Raw genomic sequence first — 24,817 nt, 5'->3', positions numbered from 1 at the left:
CAATAATTGGCTTTTGTTGTATAGCAATGCCATTGATTTTTGTATGTTGATTTTGTATCCTGAATACTCACTGAATTCATTTATTAGTTCTAGCAGTTCTTTTGATGAAGTCCCTGAGTTTTCTCCACATAAGATCATCACTACCAGCAGTGACAATTTGACTTTCTCTTTTCTAAATTTGGAGTCCTTTCCTTCTCTTGCCTGTTTGCTTTGGCTGGCACTTCCATATTATGTTGACTAAAAGTGGTGAAAGATAGCAACGTTGTCTAGCTCTAGATGTTAGAGAAGAACCTTTCAGATTTTCCCCCATTAGGTATAATGTTAGCTGTTGGCTTATTACATATGAACTCTATTATACACAAATCTGGAATTAATATCTTAAATGCCACTTCTTTCAGGAAGCCTTCTGTTCCCTGTACTTCCCTATAGCAGAAGGATTAGGTTTGTTTGATATTTTACACTTACGAAATAGCTTCATATTGATCTTTCAATAGGAAGCAAATTAACTCTGTTATATATCAAGTATATTTAATACTCAGAACTTATTATCTTGATTTTATAAATGAGAAAAATTGAGACAGGTTTCCTAAGGTCCTGTGACTACTAAGGTGACAAAACCTGGCTTCAAACCCTGGGAATTGGATGTAGATCCCATGTTCCTAGCCACAGGACTGAATTGCTTCTTTAATTGACTGTACAGTTGCTAAGTCTTATACTTTTTTACATAGATAATATTATCCTCACTTTTACAGTAGCAAATGGGAGATATCAAGTGACTTAAGATTCACATGTTAAGAGTTTAAACACAGGTATTCTAATCCATCATTTCCATTATTACCTAGTATCTCATATCTTGCTTTGTAACTATTTTTTATCTTCTATTATGTATGTTCTGTATGCCTACATAAAGTGTTCATTCTTTAAGGACAGGAAACTATATATGGTTATTGTTAGGGGAAAAAAAGCACTGTTGCTATGTTATGGAATACAGCTATCTGGCACACATCTGTTAAAATTTACTTGGCAATTGTTCAAATTAGTCTCCCTTAATCTCTACAAGCTTTCTCTTTGTCACTACTTGGTGTATTTTATTTTTTGACTTTTCTAATTGACCAATTCTGCATCTCAGGGCCAAGTGTGGATTCTTTATATTATTCTCTACTAGAGAAGTGTTTATGGAAGAGCACTAGGAAAAGAACCTCTGTGGGCTTGATCTCAGTATGCATGACTTGTGGATATTTGAATCCAGAGTACAAAGAGCTGTTGAGTTCCCCTGTCCGTTGACTTCAGAGAGCTAACAGAGCTGCTGAAGTAAGTCACGGGGCTGTGGATCCTCCTTCTGTCGCTGTTACCCCGTAATCGAAACCCTGCTCTATTCCTTATCTCTTTCTCTTTAGTGTGCAGTGCTGCCTTCTGACCTGGTTTAAGTGTCCTTAGTGACCTCTGGCAATCTTGTGTTGTGGTTCCTTTCGGGAACATGCCACTTGGCTATATTTAATAGTAATGATTTTACTTCTCACAAAAATTGGTTTAAGAACTGTGTAGTCCCCTTACTAAATAGATAATTTCACAATGCAGTTTGCTTCACAAGCCTCCCACAGTTATGTTAAGCAGATGGTTGCCAAACACCAATTCAAAGTCAATTGCTCTTATATGAAATAAAATCCACGCTCAGAAAATTTGGCAGTATAAGCTGGTCTACTTCCAAAACAGGCTCTTAGACACATTTCTCTTTACCCAAACTGCCAAACTCAGTACACCTGCATTAGACATGGGGTATAGATGGTATGAATTGATGCAAAGTTATCATTCTTTAACATAGTGACTTCTTTTTCTTTATCGATAGCTAGTAGCTGCTTTGCTTTTGATGACAGGGGACGTAGTAAGATTTGATCACCAGTTCTGGTTTTAGTCTCAGCTGACTCTGAATAGTTGTGTCACTTGGACATGTTACTTCATCCATTCTGAGCTTCAGTTTGCTCATCTGTAAAATGAAGATAAAATTACATACTTCAGAGTGGACCGTCATTATTAAATCAGTCAATGTGCATAGTGCATAAAGTGTTTCCTGTCATACAGTTGTCCTTTAATTAACATAATGTTGATGTTTTGTGTTTAAAATATAACTCTACATTGTTATATTTATCAACAACTAATTGATGCAAGGTCTCAGTGACTTACAAAGAGATGTCTAATATGTCGATCAGCAGCAATAGTTCAACAAATGTATACTGGTATATGTAAATGTATGCAACAATAGGATGGTTTTATGACTGAATAAAGACCATATTGACTTTCAAGGACCTTATTTTATAGGCGGTATGGAGCTGAGGTACATACACAATTGAAATCACTGTAATGTAAGGTAATGTAAGTTTCAAGGAAAAAAGTTTGAGGTCTGAAAATATTCATGAATAGGGTAGCAGAGAAGAAAACCTTGAATGGCATGTTTATTTTTCTAGAGATACAGGAAGAATTTCAGAAAATAATAATTGGAACAAGGAAAAAATAAAGACATGTAGGATGTTTTCCGAGAAAAGTAAGAAAAACAGTTTGACTGGAAAAGATGAATAACTGAAGGACTATGAAGACATATGACTAAGGGATATGATGGGACAACACTGTGGACATCCTGAAGTCACACATCAATATTTGTTGGTGTAATATAGCAGTATGTAATTTGTAGGCAGTGGGTAGTCATTGAAGCTGTCAAGACTACTAATGTGAGCTCTGCTTTAAGAACATGAATCTAACAACTGAATGAATTGGGAGGGTAGAGTATGGCAAAAGACAGAACAGTTAGAAGACTGTTGACATTGCTCCAGATGAGAGTTCATCGGGGGCTCAAGAACATGCAAAAACAGAGGTGAAAAAATGGAGTTATATAAGTGTGACTGATAATGAATCTTGAAGACTCGGCAAATGAAGTCATACATTCATTTACAGGCTGGAGAAAGGAATAGGCTGTTGTTTGCCTGTGGTATTTCTATTTAAACTAGGCTTATTTTCACCACATTGTATAATTCTCATGAACTAGTTGTCTGCCAAAAAAACAGAGACTTCATCCTTGGGCTACAGTGGTGCCATTGTGCTGTGTAATTAGATGTGTGTTTTGATGATGGGCATGCCATGTAAGGTTTCATGCATCATGGGATATCATTAAGGAGTTAGATGTTTTAACTTTCTTTAAATTTTACATTTTCTTTTAAGAAAAGATGGAGGACACTTTGTTTTCAAGGTATCTCTAAATGTAAAGGAAGTCCTATGTGAGCTGCTCACAGGTGTGACTTACTTTTATACCAATAATAGACACAAGACTCAAAACCTGGCCACAAAAGACGTCCTGAAATGCCATCCTCTGTAAACTGTTGGTTTAGAGATTAAAATTGACAATGTTGACTTAGTCCTCAAATTGCTGTTTTTATGTACACTGATAAGTCATAGAATAACAAGGAATAAAACAATTGATGGAAAAATGGAAGGGAGGAAGGAGGGAAAATATTGAATATTGATTCTTCAGTAATTAAGTATACTTCTTATACCTACTTCTGCCTTAAGGCCAAAGAAAATTTAAAAATTAGTGGTTAGATTTTTAAAAATGTGATGTACATTCCATTTTGATAGAAACTATTAACTTAGTAGTTCAGTTTATGAAAACTTAGTTTTCTTTTGTCTGACCATTTTGGACTTAAATTCCTGGTATCCTCTTCAACTCATGGACAAGAACCATTTGTTTATGACTCACTTTTGTCCTAAATATGACATTAATGTCAGGTTACTTGCTTCATTGGAGAGCGTATGGTTTCATGGAAAGATGGGTAGACTAAGAGAGGAACAGCTTGATTTGATACCAAGCTGACATTTACTTTCTATTCTTTGCAAAGTCACTTAATCATGGTTCCATGTGTTCCGTATGGCTGCTTTACCTGAGATTTAATCATTCTGAGGCAAAATGAGGCAGAATACATATTATATGAATCATAAAAGCTATAACTTGTTATTTTTCTCTTATTATCATTACTAGTATTATTAGTTGAAGGATCCTAGGTCCTTTGTCTACAGCGATCATCCTGTCTAGCCTGCTGTTTTCAGGACATCAGATGTTACTTTTCCCCATATTTTAGATGGTCAAGTAGCTGAATAAGGATAAATAAAGTTGCTAAAGTCCCTCACCTAGTTACATGGTAGAGGGAGAGGTTTCCTACCTTCAGGTACAGATTAAATTTTACTGCTATTCTTGAAATAATAGTAGTATTTCAGAATTAGTATTGCCTAGATCTGAGGTACTCCAGTGGGTATAATAAATACCCAGCCCAGCTCTAGTGGAAAATGAGGAGAAGGAATGGGGAGAAAACAAAAGGTGGTGCAATGAGCAGGCTTAGCATGCTACAACCAGTGGCTCAGGTGCATTTCACTACACCAGGGTTTGAACTTGTCCAACCCTTTACAAAATCAAGTTTAAGGATGTTGTGAGGGAGCTGCAAGATTTATTCATTTATTTATCCACAGTTAAAAGGAACAAAGGTTTGATATTACATGAAATTTTGTTGAAGAAAATATAAAAATTTATTTGCATATACCTTAAAATAATTTTGACTGTGCTGATTTTGTTTAGACTGTTGATAGATTTTTAATGAATAACTGTACTTTACATCAGAGTTTTGAAAGCAGTTTGGTTTTCTAACACATTATTTAAACAGCTGCTGAGCTATTAACACAGATTTAATCATGTTTGGTGTTTCCGTTTTTAAAGTTTAAATAAGAACTAATCTGTACTAATAAACATTAGTGCAGATACAACTTCAACAGATTATTAGATAGATGTATTGGTTCAATTAGTGTGTATAAGACCATTTCATGTATCTGACACAGACTGGGACAAATTGATGCTTATAGGTTAAAAAAATCCCTTATGTGCTCACTTGAATTTTCACATGACAGAAACCAAACATATAAAATTCCACTTACATGTCACACCTAAAAGGCCTTTTTCCAATTTGCTCAGTATGGTTTTTCAGCTTCCTTTTATTTGGCACTGTGAAACAAATATTTCTTAAACTCCCTTAATATTAGCTTCCTTTCAAAATTAAAATTTTAAAAATATGGTTAGGTAACTAAACAGAAGTAAATCATTCATCTGACAGAAAGTAATATAAAAATCCTGTTTTATATTCTATATGATTACTATGTTTTTTATGCTTTTAAATAGAGAAAATAAATTGTATTTTCTCTGTACTGTTTTCTTGGCTAGGAAACTTGGCTAATTTGTGGGTTAGTAGAGTCAAGTGATAAGTTTTAAATTGTAGAAAGTTTAGTTAATAAATTAAAAAAGATTTTAGTAATTATATTTTCTGTTCTGTTTACTATGATAGTTCCAGAATTTGGTGACAAAAAAATGAATAGAATTATTTTTGAAAACCCAGTTACAATTTTGCAGATACAATTTATTCTCTGTATTTGACAATTCAAAATTAATATTTTCTATCATGCATATAAAAATGTTTTTGTCAAAAATAGTAAAATAAAATTTTCTGTTTTTTTTTTTTTAGAGAGAGAGAGAGAGAGAGAGAGAATTTTTTAATACTTATTTTTTAGTTTTCGGCAGACACAACATCTTTGTTTGTATGTGGTGCTAAGGATCTAACCCGGGCCACACGCATGCCAGGCGAGCGCGCTACCGCTTGAGCCACATCCCCAGCCCCCAAAATTTTCAATTTCTAAGAAAAAGATTCTTTACATTTCAGTTCAATAAATTTATTATGTATCTAAATTGTATACCTTATTCAGATGTTTACTACTCTTACTCATGAACTCTTTCATGGCCTATTTCTGTATACATACTGTACTGTTAATATAGTTTTCTTTTTTAAGTTAGTAATAAATCTTTTAGTCTTAAACCTAAAATTTTAAGCAAAGTGTAGGCAAGCAAGATATATTTAATACATATTTGCTGGTTCTATATCGGGGGAAGTGCTAGGATCAAACCCAGGACTTTCTGCATGCTAGACAGGTGCTTGCTCTACCACTGAACTGTACCCCAGTCTCTTGTCTATGCTTTTTAAAGAGAATACAATGTTGTCTTTGTTTCTTAGTGGTTGGGAGGATGAGTTCTGTAAGTATAAGGTCCAAAAGTGTATGTATCAACATTGTACACTTTATTTTTCATTTCATTCATTCCAGAAGGTTTTCAACTTTGTTTTAAATAGTGGTGGCATATAAAATTGCCATTATAACACAGGTTGAATGAAATGAAAATTTTTTAAGAGTGTCATAAAATAATGTAAATTTGCCCTATTCCATTTTTGGATTGTATCAATTTTTCAATGATACATAACTGTCTACCTGTGTAAGTGCTTCTATTATTTCCTTATTTGATATTGCACTAGTGAATAAGAGGTAAGTCTAGCCTAACCATCTGCCTGCTATTATGTATCTAGAAGCGATAATTATGAAGCCTTTGAATGTAGTTACTGAAGAAAATTTATAGCTAAAGATTGTTTGGCCTGAAAGTTATTTAAAAACACTCCCATATAAGTTTCCTTACCTCTTGTCATTGTTGTATCATTTGAAAATGGAGGTTACTATGTATTTTTATGGGACCTACAAGTTTAAATTCTAATGTTCATGAATAATATTTTGAAAGTAATAAAGAAGAGTGGGGAGGCTTATATTCATAAGCACATTTTTATTATGATGCTGTTTTTCTAAACATACATGTAGAATGTTTTACCCTGGAATATATTCAAATTTTTATGTGGAAACTTGATCATAAAATTCTATCTTGTTAACTATAATCTTTCGTTTCATAAGTTCACAAACCTCAGAATCTACTAAAAAATTTGCTATAACTACTAGTTATAAGTTCTAAACAGAAGGGCTTTTACAATGAAAGTATAAGAAACATCATTATCATCAATGACTGATTGCCTGTGTACAAAGTAACTTTTTCTTAATCAATAACAACTTAAAATTGGACTTTTGTTTTTAAATGTAGACAATATCATCTCCTTTTTAAGAAAACAAAAATTCTTTCTTTTCTTCATTGAAAATATTCAGATATCTTCAAAGTTTACTTTTTGGTGACTACAGTGTTGAATAACAGAGCAAATTGATCAGTTAACTAAAATCTTTACATTATGGTGCTTCCCTACCCTCCGAATATACGAGGAACTTCTTATCATGAAATACACTCAAAGCTTCTTATATATAAACTTGAATATTGCTAATAATTTGTTCTGACAAAATGCTATTTTTGTCAAGGCATCATTGCTTGTCAGTGTATATTAATGTGTATAAATCCCCACAGATATACTTGAGTTTTATGTCCTTCATTTCAGATTAGAGGAACAGCTTGTAAAATTGTTCTTTGTTTTGAGATTTCTAATGTCAAGATTTCATTTCGCTCATACATTCTCCCACATAAATAAGAGAATTAAATCACTCATTTATGATAATATTTTCCTATTACCAAATTGTAAACAAAATTCCATATAATGAAGATTAAAAATTTAATTTCAAAGACTTGAAAACTAGAGTACTGTGAATATTATTGTGTGATGATTAAGAGCTGTAATAGCTTCATGTATTATAGCTAAAAATAGTCACAATACAACTCTTTTATTAATATATAAATTATAATTTAAGGTTGCTTAATATGCTACACACTTGAATTTAAACATTAATGATTTAAATTAGGTTCTCTTCAATAGTAAAAGTAAATCATGGGAGAGTTAAGATTCAAAGACTAATTTATTTAATTAGTTGCTTTTTATCTTAGAATTTCAACCTAATTTCAGAGAGCTGCGTTAAAAATTAATTACCATGTGGGTTGGGGTTGTGGCTCCACGGTAGAGTGCTCTTCTAGCACATGGGAGGCTCTGGGTTCGATCCTCAGCACCACATAAAAATAAATAAAATAAAGGTACTGTGTCCAACTGCAACTAAAAAAAAATATTTAAGGAAATTAATTATTATGAGATTTTTGTTTATATATCGACTGCCAGTTTTTGAAAAATATAATCTATGATATATATATTGCAATGTGTGGTACTTTATTGATTTACTATATTGGGACAGGAAATATATTCATAGAAGATAATATTTAATAATAGAAAGTAAAACATAGAATAAATTAGATAAATATATAATTCCTAAAGTACAGAAAAAAAGTTCCAGCAAAAAAAACCAAAAACATTTATTTTAAATACAGTGGTTCCATCCAGCATATTCCTCTAGGAATAGCAGATTCTAACTGTATTTTTTATATGTGTTAATTTTTAAAATGACATTTTAATACATGTCTGTTTCCTATTCTTATAATGTTCTCAATAGGGAAAGAGAGAATGTTTATAAGGTCAAGTCACAGTCTCATAATTTTGTGCTGTTTTGAAATTTGAGAGGCCTGTAGTTTTAAACTTAAAAGCTTTTATGTATTTATTTCTTTAGTTCTGAAATGGAACCCAAGTAAATTTTATGCTCATTAATTGTAGCTTATCAAACTCTGGCTAGTTCAGAAACAAAACTAATGGCATTGCTGTAAAGCTACTACATTTCAGTACATCACCTGAAATCAATGTGTAGGATACTTTGCTCACAGGTTTGTATTAAGTCATGCTGAATAAAGTCATGTTTTTATTTATTCTCAATTTGTCTTTTAAATGACAATTATAAATAAAGTACATCACTACATAGTATAATCAATAGCATTTTTCATTGATTAGAAAAGTCTTCCTTATCAGAAAAACAATACTTGTTTTTTTGTTGTTTTTTTTTTTTTTTTTTTTTTGTAGAAAAGCCTACTTATAGCAAGATATGGAACCCAAATGACAGAATTGAAAACTTTAAAAATTCAACATGTGAAATTAGCTTATATGCCATAAAATACCCATGAGTAATGAGTAAAAAGATAAAATATTTGCAAAATATATCATAAACACAAGAATAAATTCCTTACTACAGATTCAATAATCCCTATCCAAAATGTTTAAGACCAGAAATATTCCTGATATTAATCTTCTGGATTTTCGAATACTTCTGCATGTATAATGAGTTATTTGGGGAATGAATCTCAAGTCTAAACATGAAATTTATTTATGTTTCACACATAACTTTACACATAGCCTGAAAGTAATTTTATCCACTTATTTTTAGTGTGCCTGGTTTTTACAATGACCTATCACGTGAGGTCAGTTGTGGAATTTTCTACTTGTAGCATCATGCTAGTGATCAAAAAGTTTTGGATTTGGGAGTATTTTGGATTTGGGATTTTCATGTTAAGAGATACTAATCTTGTATATAAAGAATGTTTAAGTTCAGTGAGTAAAGACTGATAACCTCCTAGAAAAATGGCCAAAATGTTCGATAAAAATTTTCGGGAAAAATAAAGAACAACTAAATTGTACAAAAGAAGATCAACTTTACTCAACTTAAAAAAATATATAGACTAGTGAAATACTAGTTTCACATTGATAGTTAATTGAGGTATAAGTATGTCAGTAATGAAGACAAATAATCTTAAATTTCTAATGGTAGTTTAGATGAATGAATTCTATTACATCTAAAAATGGATTTAGGCCTGGAGCTGTAGCTCAGTAGTAGAGTGCTTGCCTCACATGTGTGAGGCACTGGGTTGGATCCTCAGCACCACATAAAAAGATAAATAGATATATTGTGTCCATCTACAACTAAAAAAATATTTTTTAGAAATGAATTCAGTCTTCTGAGTATGACAATTATGATCATAGCTGCTTTTTGAAACAGGAATTGAGGAATTGTTATCCTTGTGTAGTAAAGTACTTAATTTTCATTTTTAATTCTATATATTATTTCACTTTTTTATTATGTCATGGATTCCTTAAACATATAAAACAAGTAAGTTTAAGGTAGTAAAACTCACAATCAGTTTAGTAAATTAAATCAGTGAATTCTGCTTGACTATCTCCTGTTTAGTACAAAGTTTTTAAGCATGGTGAAAATATAAAATTAGATGAAATATTGTCCTTACTTACTCTAGAAAAACAGTAATGTCATATTGATTTCTAAATAAAGTGAAACTCAGCATAGTTGACTAAATTAGAGATGTGCCCAGCCAAGGGCCAGGTGTGGTGATACACACTTATAATCCCATAAGTTTGGGAAGCTGAAGCAGGAGGGTCACAAGTTCAAAGTCAGCCTCAGCAACTTAGTGAGGCACTAAGCAATATAGCAAGACCCTGTCTCAAAATAAAATATTAAAAGGGCTAGAGATGTGGCTCAGTGGTTAAGCACTCCTGGGTTCAATCCCCAGTACGTCCCCCACCCCGACCCCAAAAAAAGATGAGTCCAGCAAGGATGCATATCCCTTTGGAGATTGTAATCTACAGATTCAAAGTTAATTAATCTGCGCAAAAATCTTATGTAATTAATACAGTTCTTTATGTACAGAGAAAAATAATAGATATACATGTTTGGTATATTTACTCATTTAACGCTCATATCAACCATAGCAAGTGAGACCATTGTTATTCCCATTTTATAGAGAACAAAGAATTTCAGTTCATTAAGAATTTAAGGATCACCATCACTCTTACTATATAAACTATTTCAAACTTTATTTAGTAATCTGAATTCATTTTCTCTTTGAAATGAAAGACTAAGATTCTGAAGTTAAGTAATTAACTTTAATTAAATCAATTAATTCAAAATTATTCTGCTAGTGTCTTTGTGCCATGCTACTAGTTAATAGGGGTGCTCTAAAGAGAGCAGGGAAAGAGCCCTGTTGATCACACTCCCTGTCCCAATGAGTAGTGACAAATATGATAAATAAACAATGCGGGTTCTCCAAGAAAACACCCAGTAAAAAGAACTTCCTTACTTTTTATGAAAATATTTCCTCTGTTAAAGTAGTACCAGAAAAGTTGTTTCATTTAGTAACTTTGATGTGATTTCTTAAGAAATTTTCAAGATCACTGGATTAAAAAAATCTAATATAAATTGCTTCTGCTTTTTGAAAAGACTCTGTCAGCAGTCCAGAATGAGGGCTGTGCCAATAGAATTCCAACTTTTCTGTGGGATGATCCAAAAACAGCAAACAGAGGGCATTGAATTTCTTAGCAGTCGCAAGTGTATACACGTGTGTTATGCCATTCCTCTCACTTGTTGTTTTTTGTGTGTGCATACATTAGAGATAGAATAGCTTATTTCCAGGCTGGTATGTTCCATAGAGAACTTTTTTCATAGAAGAAATAATGACAAAGTAATTTCAGAGCATATGAGGTCTGTGCACTTAACCTTACCTGCATTTACACAGCTCTTAACTGAATATTGGTGTTTAGTTTGATTTTAGAACATTTGCCTGCATATGTGAAAGACATTTGCTGGATTAAGATCTTGAGTTGTTTCTCTTGCCCTGTTCAGAAGCGGGTTTATACAAGTTTTCAGATGTGAAGTAGAAAATATGAATATGATGATTGTTAAATTAAAAGGAGGCATGGCTCAGTGAATTTGGCAATATTTAATCTTGTGTCTTCCATACATACATCTCACTCTGAGTAGCTTTAGTGACAAACTCAAAAGCCAATGCTAGAATTATGTAATAACTTGCTTAATATGTAAATATTTGGGTTAAATGAATGTGGGCAAAAATAAAGGACAGTCTCTTTATCTAAAGCTTTGCTGAGCCAGCTTTGCTTTTATGACACAGTTTCATTAAAATACCATAGAGCATAATATGCAACAACATGGTCTTTGTTGATAGGTAGTATACTGTTTAATATATCATGTGCATCCACTTAATAGAATGACAATGGGTAGAAAGGAGACTGCTGAAAGCACATAGCATTATTTAAAATTTCTTCTTTTTAATTTGCAGCAAATTCAGTAAAGCTAGAAATGCAGAGTGATGAAGAATGTGACAGGAAACCCCTGAGCCGTGAAGATGAGATCAGGGGCCATGATGAGGGGAGCAGCCTAGAAGAACCCCTAATTGAGAGCAATGAGGTGGCTGACAACAGGAAAGTCCAGGAGCTTCAAGGCGAGGGAGGAATCCGGCTTCCGAATGGTAAACTGAAATGTGACGTCTGTGGCATGGTTTGCATTGGGCCCAATGTGCTTATGGTACATAAAAGGAGTCACACTGGTAAGCAGCTGAAAGAATAATCTGATGACTGCCTGTGACATCTGATGTTGATATTACCTGACATCTATTCTCTTTCCTTTTTATTCAGGGGTGGCAATGGTGAAACTACATTTTCAGAATTCTGCTAGTATTGGATTGCTGAAAAGCAGAGAGTAGCCTGGGTCTTGACTTCCAGCCTTCAAATCTGAATAGCATATCAGAAAAGAAGTTTGGGATTCAGTTTCCACAGTTCTTAATATAGCAATAATATGATAAGGGTTCAAAAGGTATAGGAGAATTTCATTGTGTAATTCAATCTTTTTGTATTTCTATACATATTTTACCATACCCATGGGCAGGTAATATAGTTTGCTAGCCAAAAGTTTATACTACAAAATGGCACTCATACATTTATAAAGGGGTGAATTGTTTTCACTTTATCTGCTTAACTCCTTTAAATATGATTTTCCATCAGTCTTTGCCTACCACAGGTCTCTGTAGTAAGCAGTTACTTTACCTAGTTCAGGAATGTTACCATTTTCCTATGAATATTGGCTATAACTCCTAAAGGAGATATGTAGATTCAGATATGACAAAGGGTGGCAGTATGGAGTAGAAATGTATAATCATGGAATTGGGTTAAAAAGAAAAAGCTCTCAGATTAATTTAATATACACTTTAAAGATGTAAAATCCTTCATGAACCAACCAAATGAGAAGGCCTTATTTCAGTCTCTTCAAATTCTTTGCCAAAATTTAGAACAGTCACACAAAAAACAGGAATGAGACTGGGGTAAATAGGAAGTTTCAAGTTTATAGAAAAATTGGTTTGAAGGTAATATAGCTTTCACTATAATGCAAACTGGTATTCTACAATAGAATACTAATAATTACTATTCTCAGTTATAAAATGTGATAGCTTTGTGGCAATGGTGAATCACAATAATGTATTTAAAAACATTACTTCTAAATAATTTTATAATTGGGTTCTGAAATCATGAGATATGTAAGTTACATCAAGTGTTTTTAATAAACCTCTCATCTCACACATGAAGAATAGTAAAATGATTTGTTCATTATGCCTTAGGTAGGTAAGGGCATTGCTGAGCTTAGAACCAAAGTTTCCCAAATTCTCAGACTAGTTTTGTTTGTACAGTGTACTTGGTATATTAATATACCAATAATTGATAATGAAGTGTGACTATAAACTAAGGCAGATTTTTTAAATTACAGTGAAAAAATCATACATTAAAACCAGTATTATCATAATGAAAATCAGTTACATTTTTGCTTTGTTTTCAATTTGCTTTTTAAACAGCAACATGCTGTAAATTATCTTAGGAAAAGTTAAGAGATCAAACTTGGTATCAATTTGATAAGAAAAAATGGAAAAGATTATAAAATAATGAACCTAATTTTTGTCAGTTCTTATATAGTTATTCTAACTGTAGCCACATAAAATGAATTCCACAAAGTTATAATATATTCATGGCATCAGAGTGAGTATATGGAAGAAGATAACACTCAACTCATTCAAATGTATAATTTCTCCTATCCAGTATTATACAAACTACAAATCAGTCTAATGACATGGTAGTTGAATTGTATATAGTATTAATTTTAAGGCTGAAGTGTATACTAAAAATAATATTTGTGACATTTTTAATAAACACTGTGTGTTCTTCATTAAGAAAATTCAAAGAACCACAATACACTTTCTTGGAAATTTATATCATTTTCACTGTATTTGTAGAGATATTCATGAGTTTTTAAAATAGCAATCATTGCATACCTACTCTACTATCCGTTTGCTATTTACTCCTGTAGTGAAGTCAGGTCAGATCATTTTAACACTGAAATGGTCTAATTGGTATGAAACATGTTTATAGTTACTCAGATTTCCACAGGTTCTAGGAATATGAGACTCCTTTACCTGATAAAGGCAAGGAGAATGGACTACAAAACCAAAGTACACTTGCAACACTATGAACATTTTTATTAATAAATGCACATTGGAGTATTGTGCAAATTATTATTCTTTCTTCAGAGCTGGGAGATTGTTAATGTTAGCCATTCATGGAAGAGTTTGGATGTGATATCTTAAATTAGCTCTTTTAATACATGTTTCTAATGACCCAGTTTACTTCTATGAGTGGGTCATGACATTTCAGTTCCATTTTAGTACTGTTTAAAGACAGAAGATCTATTTGTGTTTCTTTAATTTAAACTAAATTAAGAAAGATCGAATGAGAATCTAGTCATTAACCTTGTTTTCTCTGTAATATTTTGAACTAGTGTCTTAATTTTAGAACTTCCCACTCTTAACAATTATTTGTAATTAATGTAACAGGCATTGTCTTAAACCCCTATAAAAAACTGCTGGAAAACAGATTTTTGAGTGTCTTTTAGGTCATAGAATATCGAATATAAAACCAACAGTGAAAGAAGGTGTCCAAATTTACAATTTATTACAGTGACATGGAGTATCAGATCTACTTCACTTCTTCTTCTTTCTCTTTCATATTCTACTAAAGTGCCAATTCCATTATTTTATTAATGACTTGGTTTAATTTTTTTGGCATTGCTGCTTTAGTACCTAATCAGGTAATATTGTCATCGGATACTCCAGGCACTCTTCACTGGGAGTATAGAAAGAAAAAAACAAGTAGTGGTAGTAAATCAATTCATGCCATGAGTGTGAATTAGTGAGAATATTATATAGAAGATCTATATTTTATAGAATATTATGTAGAAGATTCCACTTTTGGATTAGTGTACTCCCATCATTGTAACTAAGTTTTCAGCACTCAATTTTATACATTGTAGTACCATGGAGCCATTTTCTTGCTCTAAAACCTTCTCAAAAGGTGCTTAGGATTGCAAATATTTGTAAGTGGTGGTTCTATCCAACACAAGAATATCCTGTCTTTGATTTGCCAAAGCAAATTGATGTATTTGTATTATACTTGTATTTCGATTAAATATATAAACAATAATTTTACAATATATATTTATGAAAGCATATAAACTATTAAAATATAATTTATTCCATAATAAAATTACAAACTCATTCTTTTATTTGTATTTACATATTTCAGTGAATAACTGAAAATTGAAAGTAAATTGGTGTTTTTCATATAATTAAGACATTAAATGTTTTTAAGTAGATTTCACCTTAAAATGAGAAAAGCCCTATGATTGATATCCAAAAGTAAAAAGCTCAATCAAGACTTATTCATAATTGAAATCAGTTTTTCTCAAAGCCTTTTCTGGTTGACACATTACAACTTTGGTAGATTCAAACAGTGTACAACTTTGGTACATTACTATCCGTCTTCTGTTAAAAAAAAAAAAGAGCCTGACTGGTTATTTTCGTGGAACTTTTTTCTTTATATCTTGCAAGCGCAAGCATGGAACTTACCAGAGGCCTCCACAGCTTAACGACATGGCAGTATTCTAAGAAGTATCCAGACCTGCTTACGTTTCTCCTACCCTCTTTGAGAGTGATAATATGAATTCAGAAGTAGTAATTTTGTAGTTTTAAAAATTTCAAAGACATCTGGAGTATATGTAAATGTAAAAACTAAATTTCCCTGTTGTTTGTCTCATAAAAATTAGGTGAATTTAAAAATTCTTTAAAAAAAGGGTTATCCTGTTGTTAAATTGTTGTTTCTTTTTTAGAGTAGCATTACTTTGAATAGTGAATTAACTAAATTAAGGACTTTTAAATATTTTAATTCAAAGAATATAGGTGGTTTAGGGAAAATCTAATTCAACATGTTACTGATGAAGTATTTTCCAAAGGCAAACATGATTTCAATTTTTTTTCTACTAATTTAATTAATTTTCAAAGTTATTGCATACTAATTTGCTACTTGCTTAGGAAATCTTATGTAGATAGATTCCAAAAGTAACATCAAACATTTGAAGTGAAAAGTATAATTTTTCTTCTTTTTTCAAAAAGTTAATTTGTGAGAACAGTACCTCAGTCTGTCCTTTTTTATGAATTCTGTGGCAGAGGTGGGGAGTAGATAATTATGGTTTTTAAAGGGTGTGATCCATTATTTCATTGGAGGAAAAATAATAAAAGAATCAAGTTAAGTTGTATTATGTGTATATAAATAAAAAATCTGCAAAAAAATGAGATTTTAAAACTTTGACTATTTCATAAGACTCCATATGAGAGGTTTTAGATTTTACCAACTAAGCTAGTTAAATAATATAAAATTTAGGATAATTTTAACATGAAATTTTTGAAACTTAGCTCTAAGGGCTCCTAATTTTTAAAGAGAAAACTTTAATCCCACCACACACATACCTCATTATTTTCTATTATAAGTACAATAGATTATAAGATATGCCTTAAAAATTTATTTATTCTTTTTAACAAAACTCAGTGATAGAATTTGCAGTGGCTGCTTCCAAATCTTCTTCATGTGTCCTAGTTTTCTTTAATTAAAAAAATCCCTGAATTTATTAATATATGCCCAAGGACCAAAAATATATCTTGAGGTTTTATGACTCACTATTATTTTTGCCTTTTTGTGTGTATTTGCACTGTACTAGGAATTAAACCCAGGGCTTGTATATGCTAGGCAAGGTACTCTACCACTGAGTTACATTCCCAGTCCATTTTTTAAAATCTTGATACAGTTGCCCAGGTTGTCCTTGAATGTGTGATCCTCCTGCCTCAGCCTCTGGAGTAGCTGGTATTACAGGTGTTAGCCACCTGACACAACTATTATTACAGATATTTCAGCTAAAGATATATGAAACACACCATTAAATGGATTTTTTTAACTGCTGAAATTATAATCATCTAATCTCAAGTACAGAAATGGTTCATTTCAACCAAAAGGAACTGTTTTTAATTTTTTTCAAAGCTTTGAGCTTTAGAATGATCCCTTTTTACTTTTTACTTATTTACTTAGGTATTAATTTATAATTTATTTCTTATCTATCTTTAGAGATAGGCAATCTTAAAATTATAGTATTTTCTTTGTAATTTTATAGTGTTAGTTTGATCCTACTTGCCAATTTCACTGCTCCATTACCTTAATGTTTTTATATTTGATGACACTGGTGACAGCCATTTGGTGGCAAGAGAGTAAACTAATAATTCAGGTTTAAACAATTTTATAGCAATATCAATGACAGAAAAAGTGAAAGAAGATACCTGTCAAACATAGGATTTTCATAAAATAAAGAGAATACACAAGAAAGGTCTGGATGAATAATTTTCATATTTTTGGATTTTCTCTGAGATGCCAGGAAATTGAATGGTTTTACTGTTACTGACCAGCAGAATCAAGAGACTTGATTCTGTGGTAATGAACTTTGTAATTTGGTTCATTCATTATGGCCTCCATCTCCCTATTAGCTGAAAGAGGGTGTGAGACTCACAGTACTTTCCAACCCATAATTTCTGTGAATTTTAAAGAGAGCATGGTAAAATAAAGAGAATTAGGTTTTGTATCCAAACTGACCAGGTTTGGTTCTCAGCATGTATTCTTATTAGCTCTATAACTATAATCATATACTTTGATTCATGCATCTCAATTTCTTCATTTATGAACTGAAATTAATAATACCTAATTATAAATGTCATTGTGAGGATTGAAATACTATATGTAAAGCAACCACTAGGGCAGTAAAGTGATGGCACCTAGTTGTTCAACTGTTGGTAAATACTGTTATTGTTACTCTTTTGAAGTCAATAACAGGAATCTAGTCAGATTTATATGAAGAGGGGAAATGACCACTTGACCCAAAGCCCGAGACTTTGTTATGTTCAAAGCAAATCCTAGAAAATACGTATTTAGAAGGCTTAAGAGTATCATGATTAGAGAGAATTGGCTATTACTTGCACATTACTTACTTGATTTTTCTGACTTCTTCTTTCTTCAGGTGAACGTCCCTTCCACTGTAACCAGTGTGGAGCTTCTTTTACTCAGAAGGGCAACCTTCTGAGACACATAAAGTTACACTCTGGAGAGAAGCCGTTCAAATGTCCTTTCTGTAGCTACGCTTGTAGAAGAAGGGACGCCCTCACAGGACACCTCAGGACCCACTCTGGTAAGTGTCTCCAAGTGTTTGAGAAGAATGCTAAAATACAAAATTTCAAGAGTGTATTACAGAATAATCCTGAGTAATGTTCAGCTTTGGTGTGTAGCTAGGAACAGTCCATCCAAACAGTATATCTGTTTGTGTACATTAAATAACTAATAACTTGCAGGATGCATATGTGGCCCTTCTTCTTTGGGCTTACAGACTTAGCAGAAAGGAGTACCATCAACTGAGTTTCTTAATTTCAGAATATTGCAATTATAAATAGTTGACATTTTTCTGATTTATAATTTTATAATTATTAATGCAGAAATTATGGGTAGTCTCAGATAATTAAAGATCTAGTAAATTAATAACTACATTCTGAAGTTCCTGTACAGGAGGTGAAAGCTGTGGGATTTTTTGACTGATACAGTGCTAGGCTGGGACCTCTGTAGAAAATAATCACATATTGTTATTTTTGAATTGGAAAACATTATACTCATTAGAAAATTGGCCGTTAGAGTAATATTTCATTTTCTTGTTTCTTTAACTTCCAAACTATAGTCATTGGACTCTATCTGAAACTTTTCTCTTTTTATAAATGATTTAAAAATCTAGAATGTTTGATTATTTTTAAAAATGCCTGAATGTAAGTACATAAAGGAGAAAGAATTATTGGAAATCTGAATGAATCTCATTTGACTTTTAGTATGAATTGCCCTAAATAAGAAGTTAAAGGTGGAAAATTAATATATAATACTCTCAAGCCAGTTTTATATGCTTTTTCTGTCTATAATGACATGCTAAATTTTAATTTTACTATGTATATGAGAAAAATGATATTTTCATCTATAATGACAGGTTGTATTAGAGTGTGAGAATTTTAAGTTAATGCTTTTATTATTTTTCTTTATATTTCCAGTATATCTGAGTAGTTCTAGATAAAGATCTAGTAAATTATCAGCTATATTCTAAATTCCCTGAATCTCATTTGACTTTTAGTATGAATTGCCCTAACTAAGAAGTTAAAGGTGGAAAATTAATATATAATACCCTCAAGCCAGAAATTTGAAAATTGTGAGGTCAGCATTGATACTAGTTTAATCAGTTATTGAGAGGGGAAAATCTGTGTACATGAATCCATGCATAGTTTCTATACCTTCTCCCATTATCGCTTTGTGCATGGGCCCATTAAGCAAGGACTAGGGTGGTAAGATAACAGTTGGACTGACATCCATATAAGTTACTTGGTCCTGATTACTAAAGCCCTCTTCAGTGAATGCCCTCAAGAAGGAGTTAATATAGACCATCATATATGTTAGTCAGCTTTTCTTTGCTATGACCACAATACAAAAGAAGACCACATTAGAGGAGGAAAAGTTTATTTTGGCTCACAGTTACAGAGGTCTCAGGCCATAGTTGGCTGACTCCACTGCTCAGGGCCAAGGTGAGATAGAACATCATAGCAGAAAGATATACCAGAAGAATGCTATTCAGTTCATGATAGACAGGAAGCAGAGAGAGAGGCGGGGAAGAGACATAGTCCCTAGGCCACACCCCTAGTAACCTACTTTCTCTAGCCATGCCCTGTCTTCATACAGTTACCACCCAGTAGCCAATACATTAATTCATCAAGTGGATTTACCACTGATGAGATCAGAGTCTTAATGATACAATCATTGCCTAAAATCCCCATCTGTGAACCGTGCTTTCAATGCATGAGCATTTTGGAGAACATCCCAGATTTAAACCACAACACCATGTTATCACATTTTATACCAATACTGAAAGATATATCCACATAACTCTCCCCTAGAATGTCTATCATCAATTTTCCATTTTTGTTCCTTGAAGTCTTTAGGCATATTTTCATAGCATATATCATTGCTTCAGCCCTCTCTTCTTCCACCCAGTGTACAGTCAGATGTACTTGTAGAAATTCTCACAGCTGGGGGATAGCTTTCATCACTGTATTTTAGGGTTAGCCTCTAAAATGGACCTGAAAATAGAGTATCATCAGTGGTACCAAATACCATGCAATTAATTTCCAAACCAGATTCCCACTGTTTCATTCTCCATTCACTGGTCATGGAGAACACCTTGTAAGTTGATAAATATGGTCTGAAGTGGACATATTAAGTAGTAGAAGTAGCAGTTATCATAGATAATTGAGAAACTTGCTCAAGCAGAATGCTTGGCCTTCCCAAACCTGCTTGGTTCCAGCTTCTTTTAACAATGTTATATAACTCTTATTTTATGATATGTTCAATCAGATAACACCTAGTTCATGATGTGTAGTTTGGGCCACCCAGTTATTTGGAGTTCTGTATGCTATTTCTGTGTGTTAACTGAAATCCAGTAACAAGTTCAGAGCTGCTTTTCAAGTGAAGGATGGTTATTGGTAGAAGATCGTATTTCTTTAATACAAAACTATTAGGGATCTGCACTCTGAGGCTTCCATTGACAGAGATGTCATACAGCATCTGCCACTGACATTTCCAAAAATCACTACATCTGCTAGGCCTATAACCAAGGGTGTAAGGTAGATTTCCTCCTGGCCAGGTATGTTTCAGGTCCTTTCCTTGCCCAGACTTCTCGCAAACCTGACAGCCTTGGGGATTACTTAGTACCAGCATTAGAACAGCATACCAACAAGTGCTGTCTGCTTCTTCCACAACCCAAAGAGGCCATGATGTTTTGTTCCTTGATCTTCATAATTGAAGATTCAAGATAAAGCGATTTATCTCTTTCTATTGAAGATCTATTTCAACACTCCTGGACCACAGGATCTACAACATGTCATTAATGTGCAAAGTCCCTGAACTTTCATTGAGTTTATCCCCTGTCCTCTATTAGTTATCTTCTGGAAGATCTTGAGTGTTTACTATTTCCTGCTCATCAAGTCCAATCTGTGTAATGTTATGAATGTAATAGTCCAGCTTGATGTTTCGTGGTATGTTAAGATGAACAAGATTTCTCCAGACTGTATTATAACAAGGAGAGGAGAGCTGGCCTAGCCTTAAGATAAGATAATGAAAGCATGTTGTCCCTGCATTGTGAAGGCAAACTGCTTCTGATTATCTTTGTTGATAGGAATTGTTTTAAGAAGAAATCAGGTTTGGGGCTGGGACTGTAGCTCTGTGGCAGAGTGGTTGCCTAGCATATGTAAGGCTCTGTGTTTGATCCTCAGCACCGCATAAAAATAAACAAATAAAAATAAAGGTATGCTGTCTACAAAAAAAAAAAAATTAAAAAAAAAAGAAATCAAGTTAGTTGTTTCATACCTGAGATTAGGAATGATGTTAAAATATGCTCCAGTAAAGATTCTCTAGTTGGAAGTGCATTTGCAGTTGGCATTAAGATGTGATTAAGTCTGCATTCATCCACAGATCCATCTAGCTAGTGCATTAGCTGAACAGTTTAAATGAGTATATAATGTAAGTTATCATCCCTACATCTTTCAGTTTTCTGATGGTTTCACTAACATCTGTAATTCACCCAGAGATGCATTATTTCTTCTTTGTCATTGTCCCATGGCCAAGAAATAGTAGTTTTGATATTGCCCATTTTATTCAGCAGTACAGTTCCATAACACTTCAAATCAGATTTGAAAAGAGTTGGTTTTCAGCTTCATTTATTCTGAAACTTAGGTCAATAAAGGATCTTTAAAGCTGACAGAGAAACTTCTTGATGTTTCATCTGTTTTGACTTAAGCATTCAAGGGGTTCTTTCACATTTGCATGTCCATTAGGGCCAATAGGTTAGCCTTGTCACTTTACCAGCCTCCCTCTACATACTACTGTTGCTATATTATATGTAAATGCCACACCTTCCCAAACCTTACCTGTTTCACACTTCATCCCACACACCAGCAGTGACAATTTGAGTAATCATTTATCTTGCCAGCACTTGTCAAGGCTTCTGAGTTTCCTTGACTACCTAGTAAGGAGGCTATCCAGATCTCCTTCCATGTGAACTTCCTGGAGCCTTGGGCCATTCCTGCTACCAATGATTCTTATTAGTCAGTAGCCTGACAGTAAAGTCCTGAGACACTCAAGTGGGGAAAATTTGCGAATCAATGAAAAGACATGTTCCCAAGAGAATGGTCAGGCACTAGGGAAACCATCAGAGAAGGGCGGAATAATAGGAAATCTTAGGCTAATAATAGGAAACCATGACTAGCCCTGAATAGGGAAGGGGACTGAGTGGTCACTGGAATGAGAGAGATAAAAGAGGGTCTTAAGCACTGACCTTCAGTGGAGGCATGCAGCCACTGCCACCCTGTGACTTAGGGGCCATACACAGTGACATCAGTCTTTCCATCCTCTAGTTTCTTGCTGATGTTCACCTTGACTATAAAACCAGAGGACAGGGGAGCCTATTGAAGAAGCCGATATAAATTATCTTTCTGCAGTAACAGAGCAGAGAAAAGAAGGGTAGAAAATAACTACAGAAGTTAAACAGAATTGCCAGATTATCTAAAATTTAAGAACTAGTATTTAAAATTAGTAGAATGGGGTTTTAGGTATAATAAAATGATTTTAAATTTAAGTTCTTTTTTTGTGGTTATTATTACTGGTAGAAAGCATTTTGCTTCCGCCTTCCCCCAGGTAATGACTGTCCATTGTATTATTGTGTTATTACGTTGAATATTAATATGATATTTCTATGTATAATAATTTAAGAAATGAAAAACATTTAGAAAAATGTCTGAAATACAGTATGTTTTCAATAAATTCTGTCTGTATATATTTAACTTTGTATGATTCCCATACATGCCAATGGTTCCCTGTCTGGGACTCTGCTCACATCCCTGGAGGACAACAGGTCTCATCTTAGTCTGACTGGATGGCCTTCAAGCTAGACAATTATGACAGATAGTTGCTGGCATTCTTGAGCTCCCCCTCGACCATATGCACTATACTAATCACCTTCCATGAATTAGTTAGAACCCTTTTTTCTGACACAAGCAAAAGGAGGAAGTTTATAGATTAACAGCAAGTCTAGTAACAAGGAAAATGCTCTCAATAAAAAAGTTCTTGCATTAAAAATGTAAATACAATGCATACATTGAATCATTTATATTTTGATATGAAACAGACCCTTTTTCTTCACTAGGAATTTGTAATATTACATCTAAACTGTAGCCTGGTCCTGTGTAACATACCTATAATCCCAGTTACTCAGGAGGCTGAGGCAAGATGGGCACAAGCTCAAGACTAGCCTCTACAACTTAGTGAAATCTTGTCTCAAAATAAAAAATAAAAAGGTCTGAGGATGTAGCTTAGTGGTAAAGCACCCCTAGGTTGAATCTCCAGTACTGAAGGAATAAATTAGTCTGAAAATAAAATTAGTCTAAACCACGCATAATGTATCTCTAATTATATTTTCAGTTTAAAAACTAAAAGACCTCTGTAAAGCAATGATACTTCTTTTAAGTATTTAAGATTTTTTCAGTAATTTTATGATTGTCTTTTCCCACCATCAATTCTTTAGCAATGTTTTTATCAATTCATCTCCATTGAATCATTCCAAACTTATAAAATTCATTTAAATAGAAATAGCTTTTCTGTGATATTTCATTGGAAATTGAATACTTAAGTACTTTGTATAATTATAGTATCATGTAGTAGCTGCCATCTCAATGGGTTTAGCTACAGTCATAAGTGATAGTGAGTACCTATACAGTCTACCTCCTGGGGGAGAAGTATTTGGAAATACCAGAGTCCTGCAGGCTCCAGGAATTCGTTTCCAGGTTAGTTTTCCCTGTGTCTTACCAAGGGGATGGGGAAACAGTCAGTCAAGAGGAGGTTGGCTACTAGTTTCTTGCTGTCAATATCCCTATTTACAGATGAGGAGACTAAGGCAGAGAGAAATTGCACAGAGCCTAGATTAAATCAAGGCTATCAAAGTCCAGATTCTGTGCCCTTTATCACCATGCTAGAGAGATGTGAAACAGTCTTGTATGTTTATTCTGTAAAAGTTTATCTTACAGTAACTTCTAAGGGTAAAGGGGGGAGGGGGGGGAATCCTGTGCTGCCTGAAAAGCAAGGGGTCAGAATGTCTGAGTTGAGAATGGGCTCACTGCAAGTCAGCTGTGAGACTCTGTCAGGTTATTTGATTTGCTCTTTAAATGACCCTCTGATACTCACATTATATGATGCTAAATACAATGCAGTTTGCTTTCCCTACCTGGAATTTTCTGCTGATTAGTCACTACTACCAAACCTTAAGCAGTAGATTAAGGAGAAGGAGGAAGAAACTACTTCCTTCTTCCTCCCCCTCCCTGCTCCTGGCTTTCCCTTCTTTGCCCTTCCCTCCCAGTAGGTTTGCATGGATCATTTTAATGTTTTCATAGAATCTTCACAGCACCAATATTCCTACTATACTACTCTCTGCATTTCCACCAAGAGATAGCTGTGATGTATCTAGGAAAGAAAACTTCTTAAATATGAATATTAAATGAAAAAGAAGAGGGGAAAAATGAACAATTAAAATATATTATCAACAGTGTTATCAGTTGAGGATCACAGTCAAGATTTTATCCCAATGTGAAAATGAACTTCTCTTTTAAAAATATGCCCCAGATATATATTGTATAAAAAACTTGTAGGAAACTGAAGAAGTACTGGTCCATATTTAAACTCTTGCTTCTCACTACCCTTAAGATAACCAT

At 33.3% G+C, this 24,817-nt stretch overlaps 1 protein-coding gene across 9 annotated transcripts in view; it reads left to right on the top strand.

Annotated features, from left to right (window-relative positions):
* Positions 1-24,817, top strand: part of IKZF2 (IKAROS family zinc finger 2) — a 148,062-nt gene that overhangs the window by 81,764 nt on the left and 41,481 nt on the right. For 8 of the 9 annotated variants that reach the window (XM_081261315.1, XM_081261310.1, XM_081261311.1 and 5 more), the window contains 2 exons: positions 11,849-12,115; positions 18,001-18,168. In XM_081261315.1, the coding sequence (XP_081117441.1) occupies positions 11,849-12,115; positions 18,001-18,168 (435 nt within the window). The remainder of the gene's footprint in view (positions 1-11,848; positions 12,116-18,000; positions 18,169-24,817) is intronic. The other variant, XM_081261317.1, reaches the window with a different exon arrangement.

This window comes from Spermophilus citellus (assembly GCF_964194105.1).
Source record: "Spermophilus citellus genome assembly, chromosome: 11".
Taxonomy (NCBI): Eukaryota; Metazoa; Chordata; class Mammalia; order Rodentia; family Sciuridae; genus Spermophilus; species Spermophilus citellus.
Note: the sequence above shows the minus strand (reverse complement) of the source record. Positions and strands in the feature narration are given on the sequence as shown.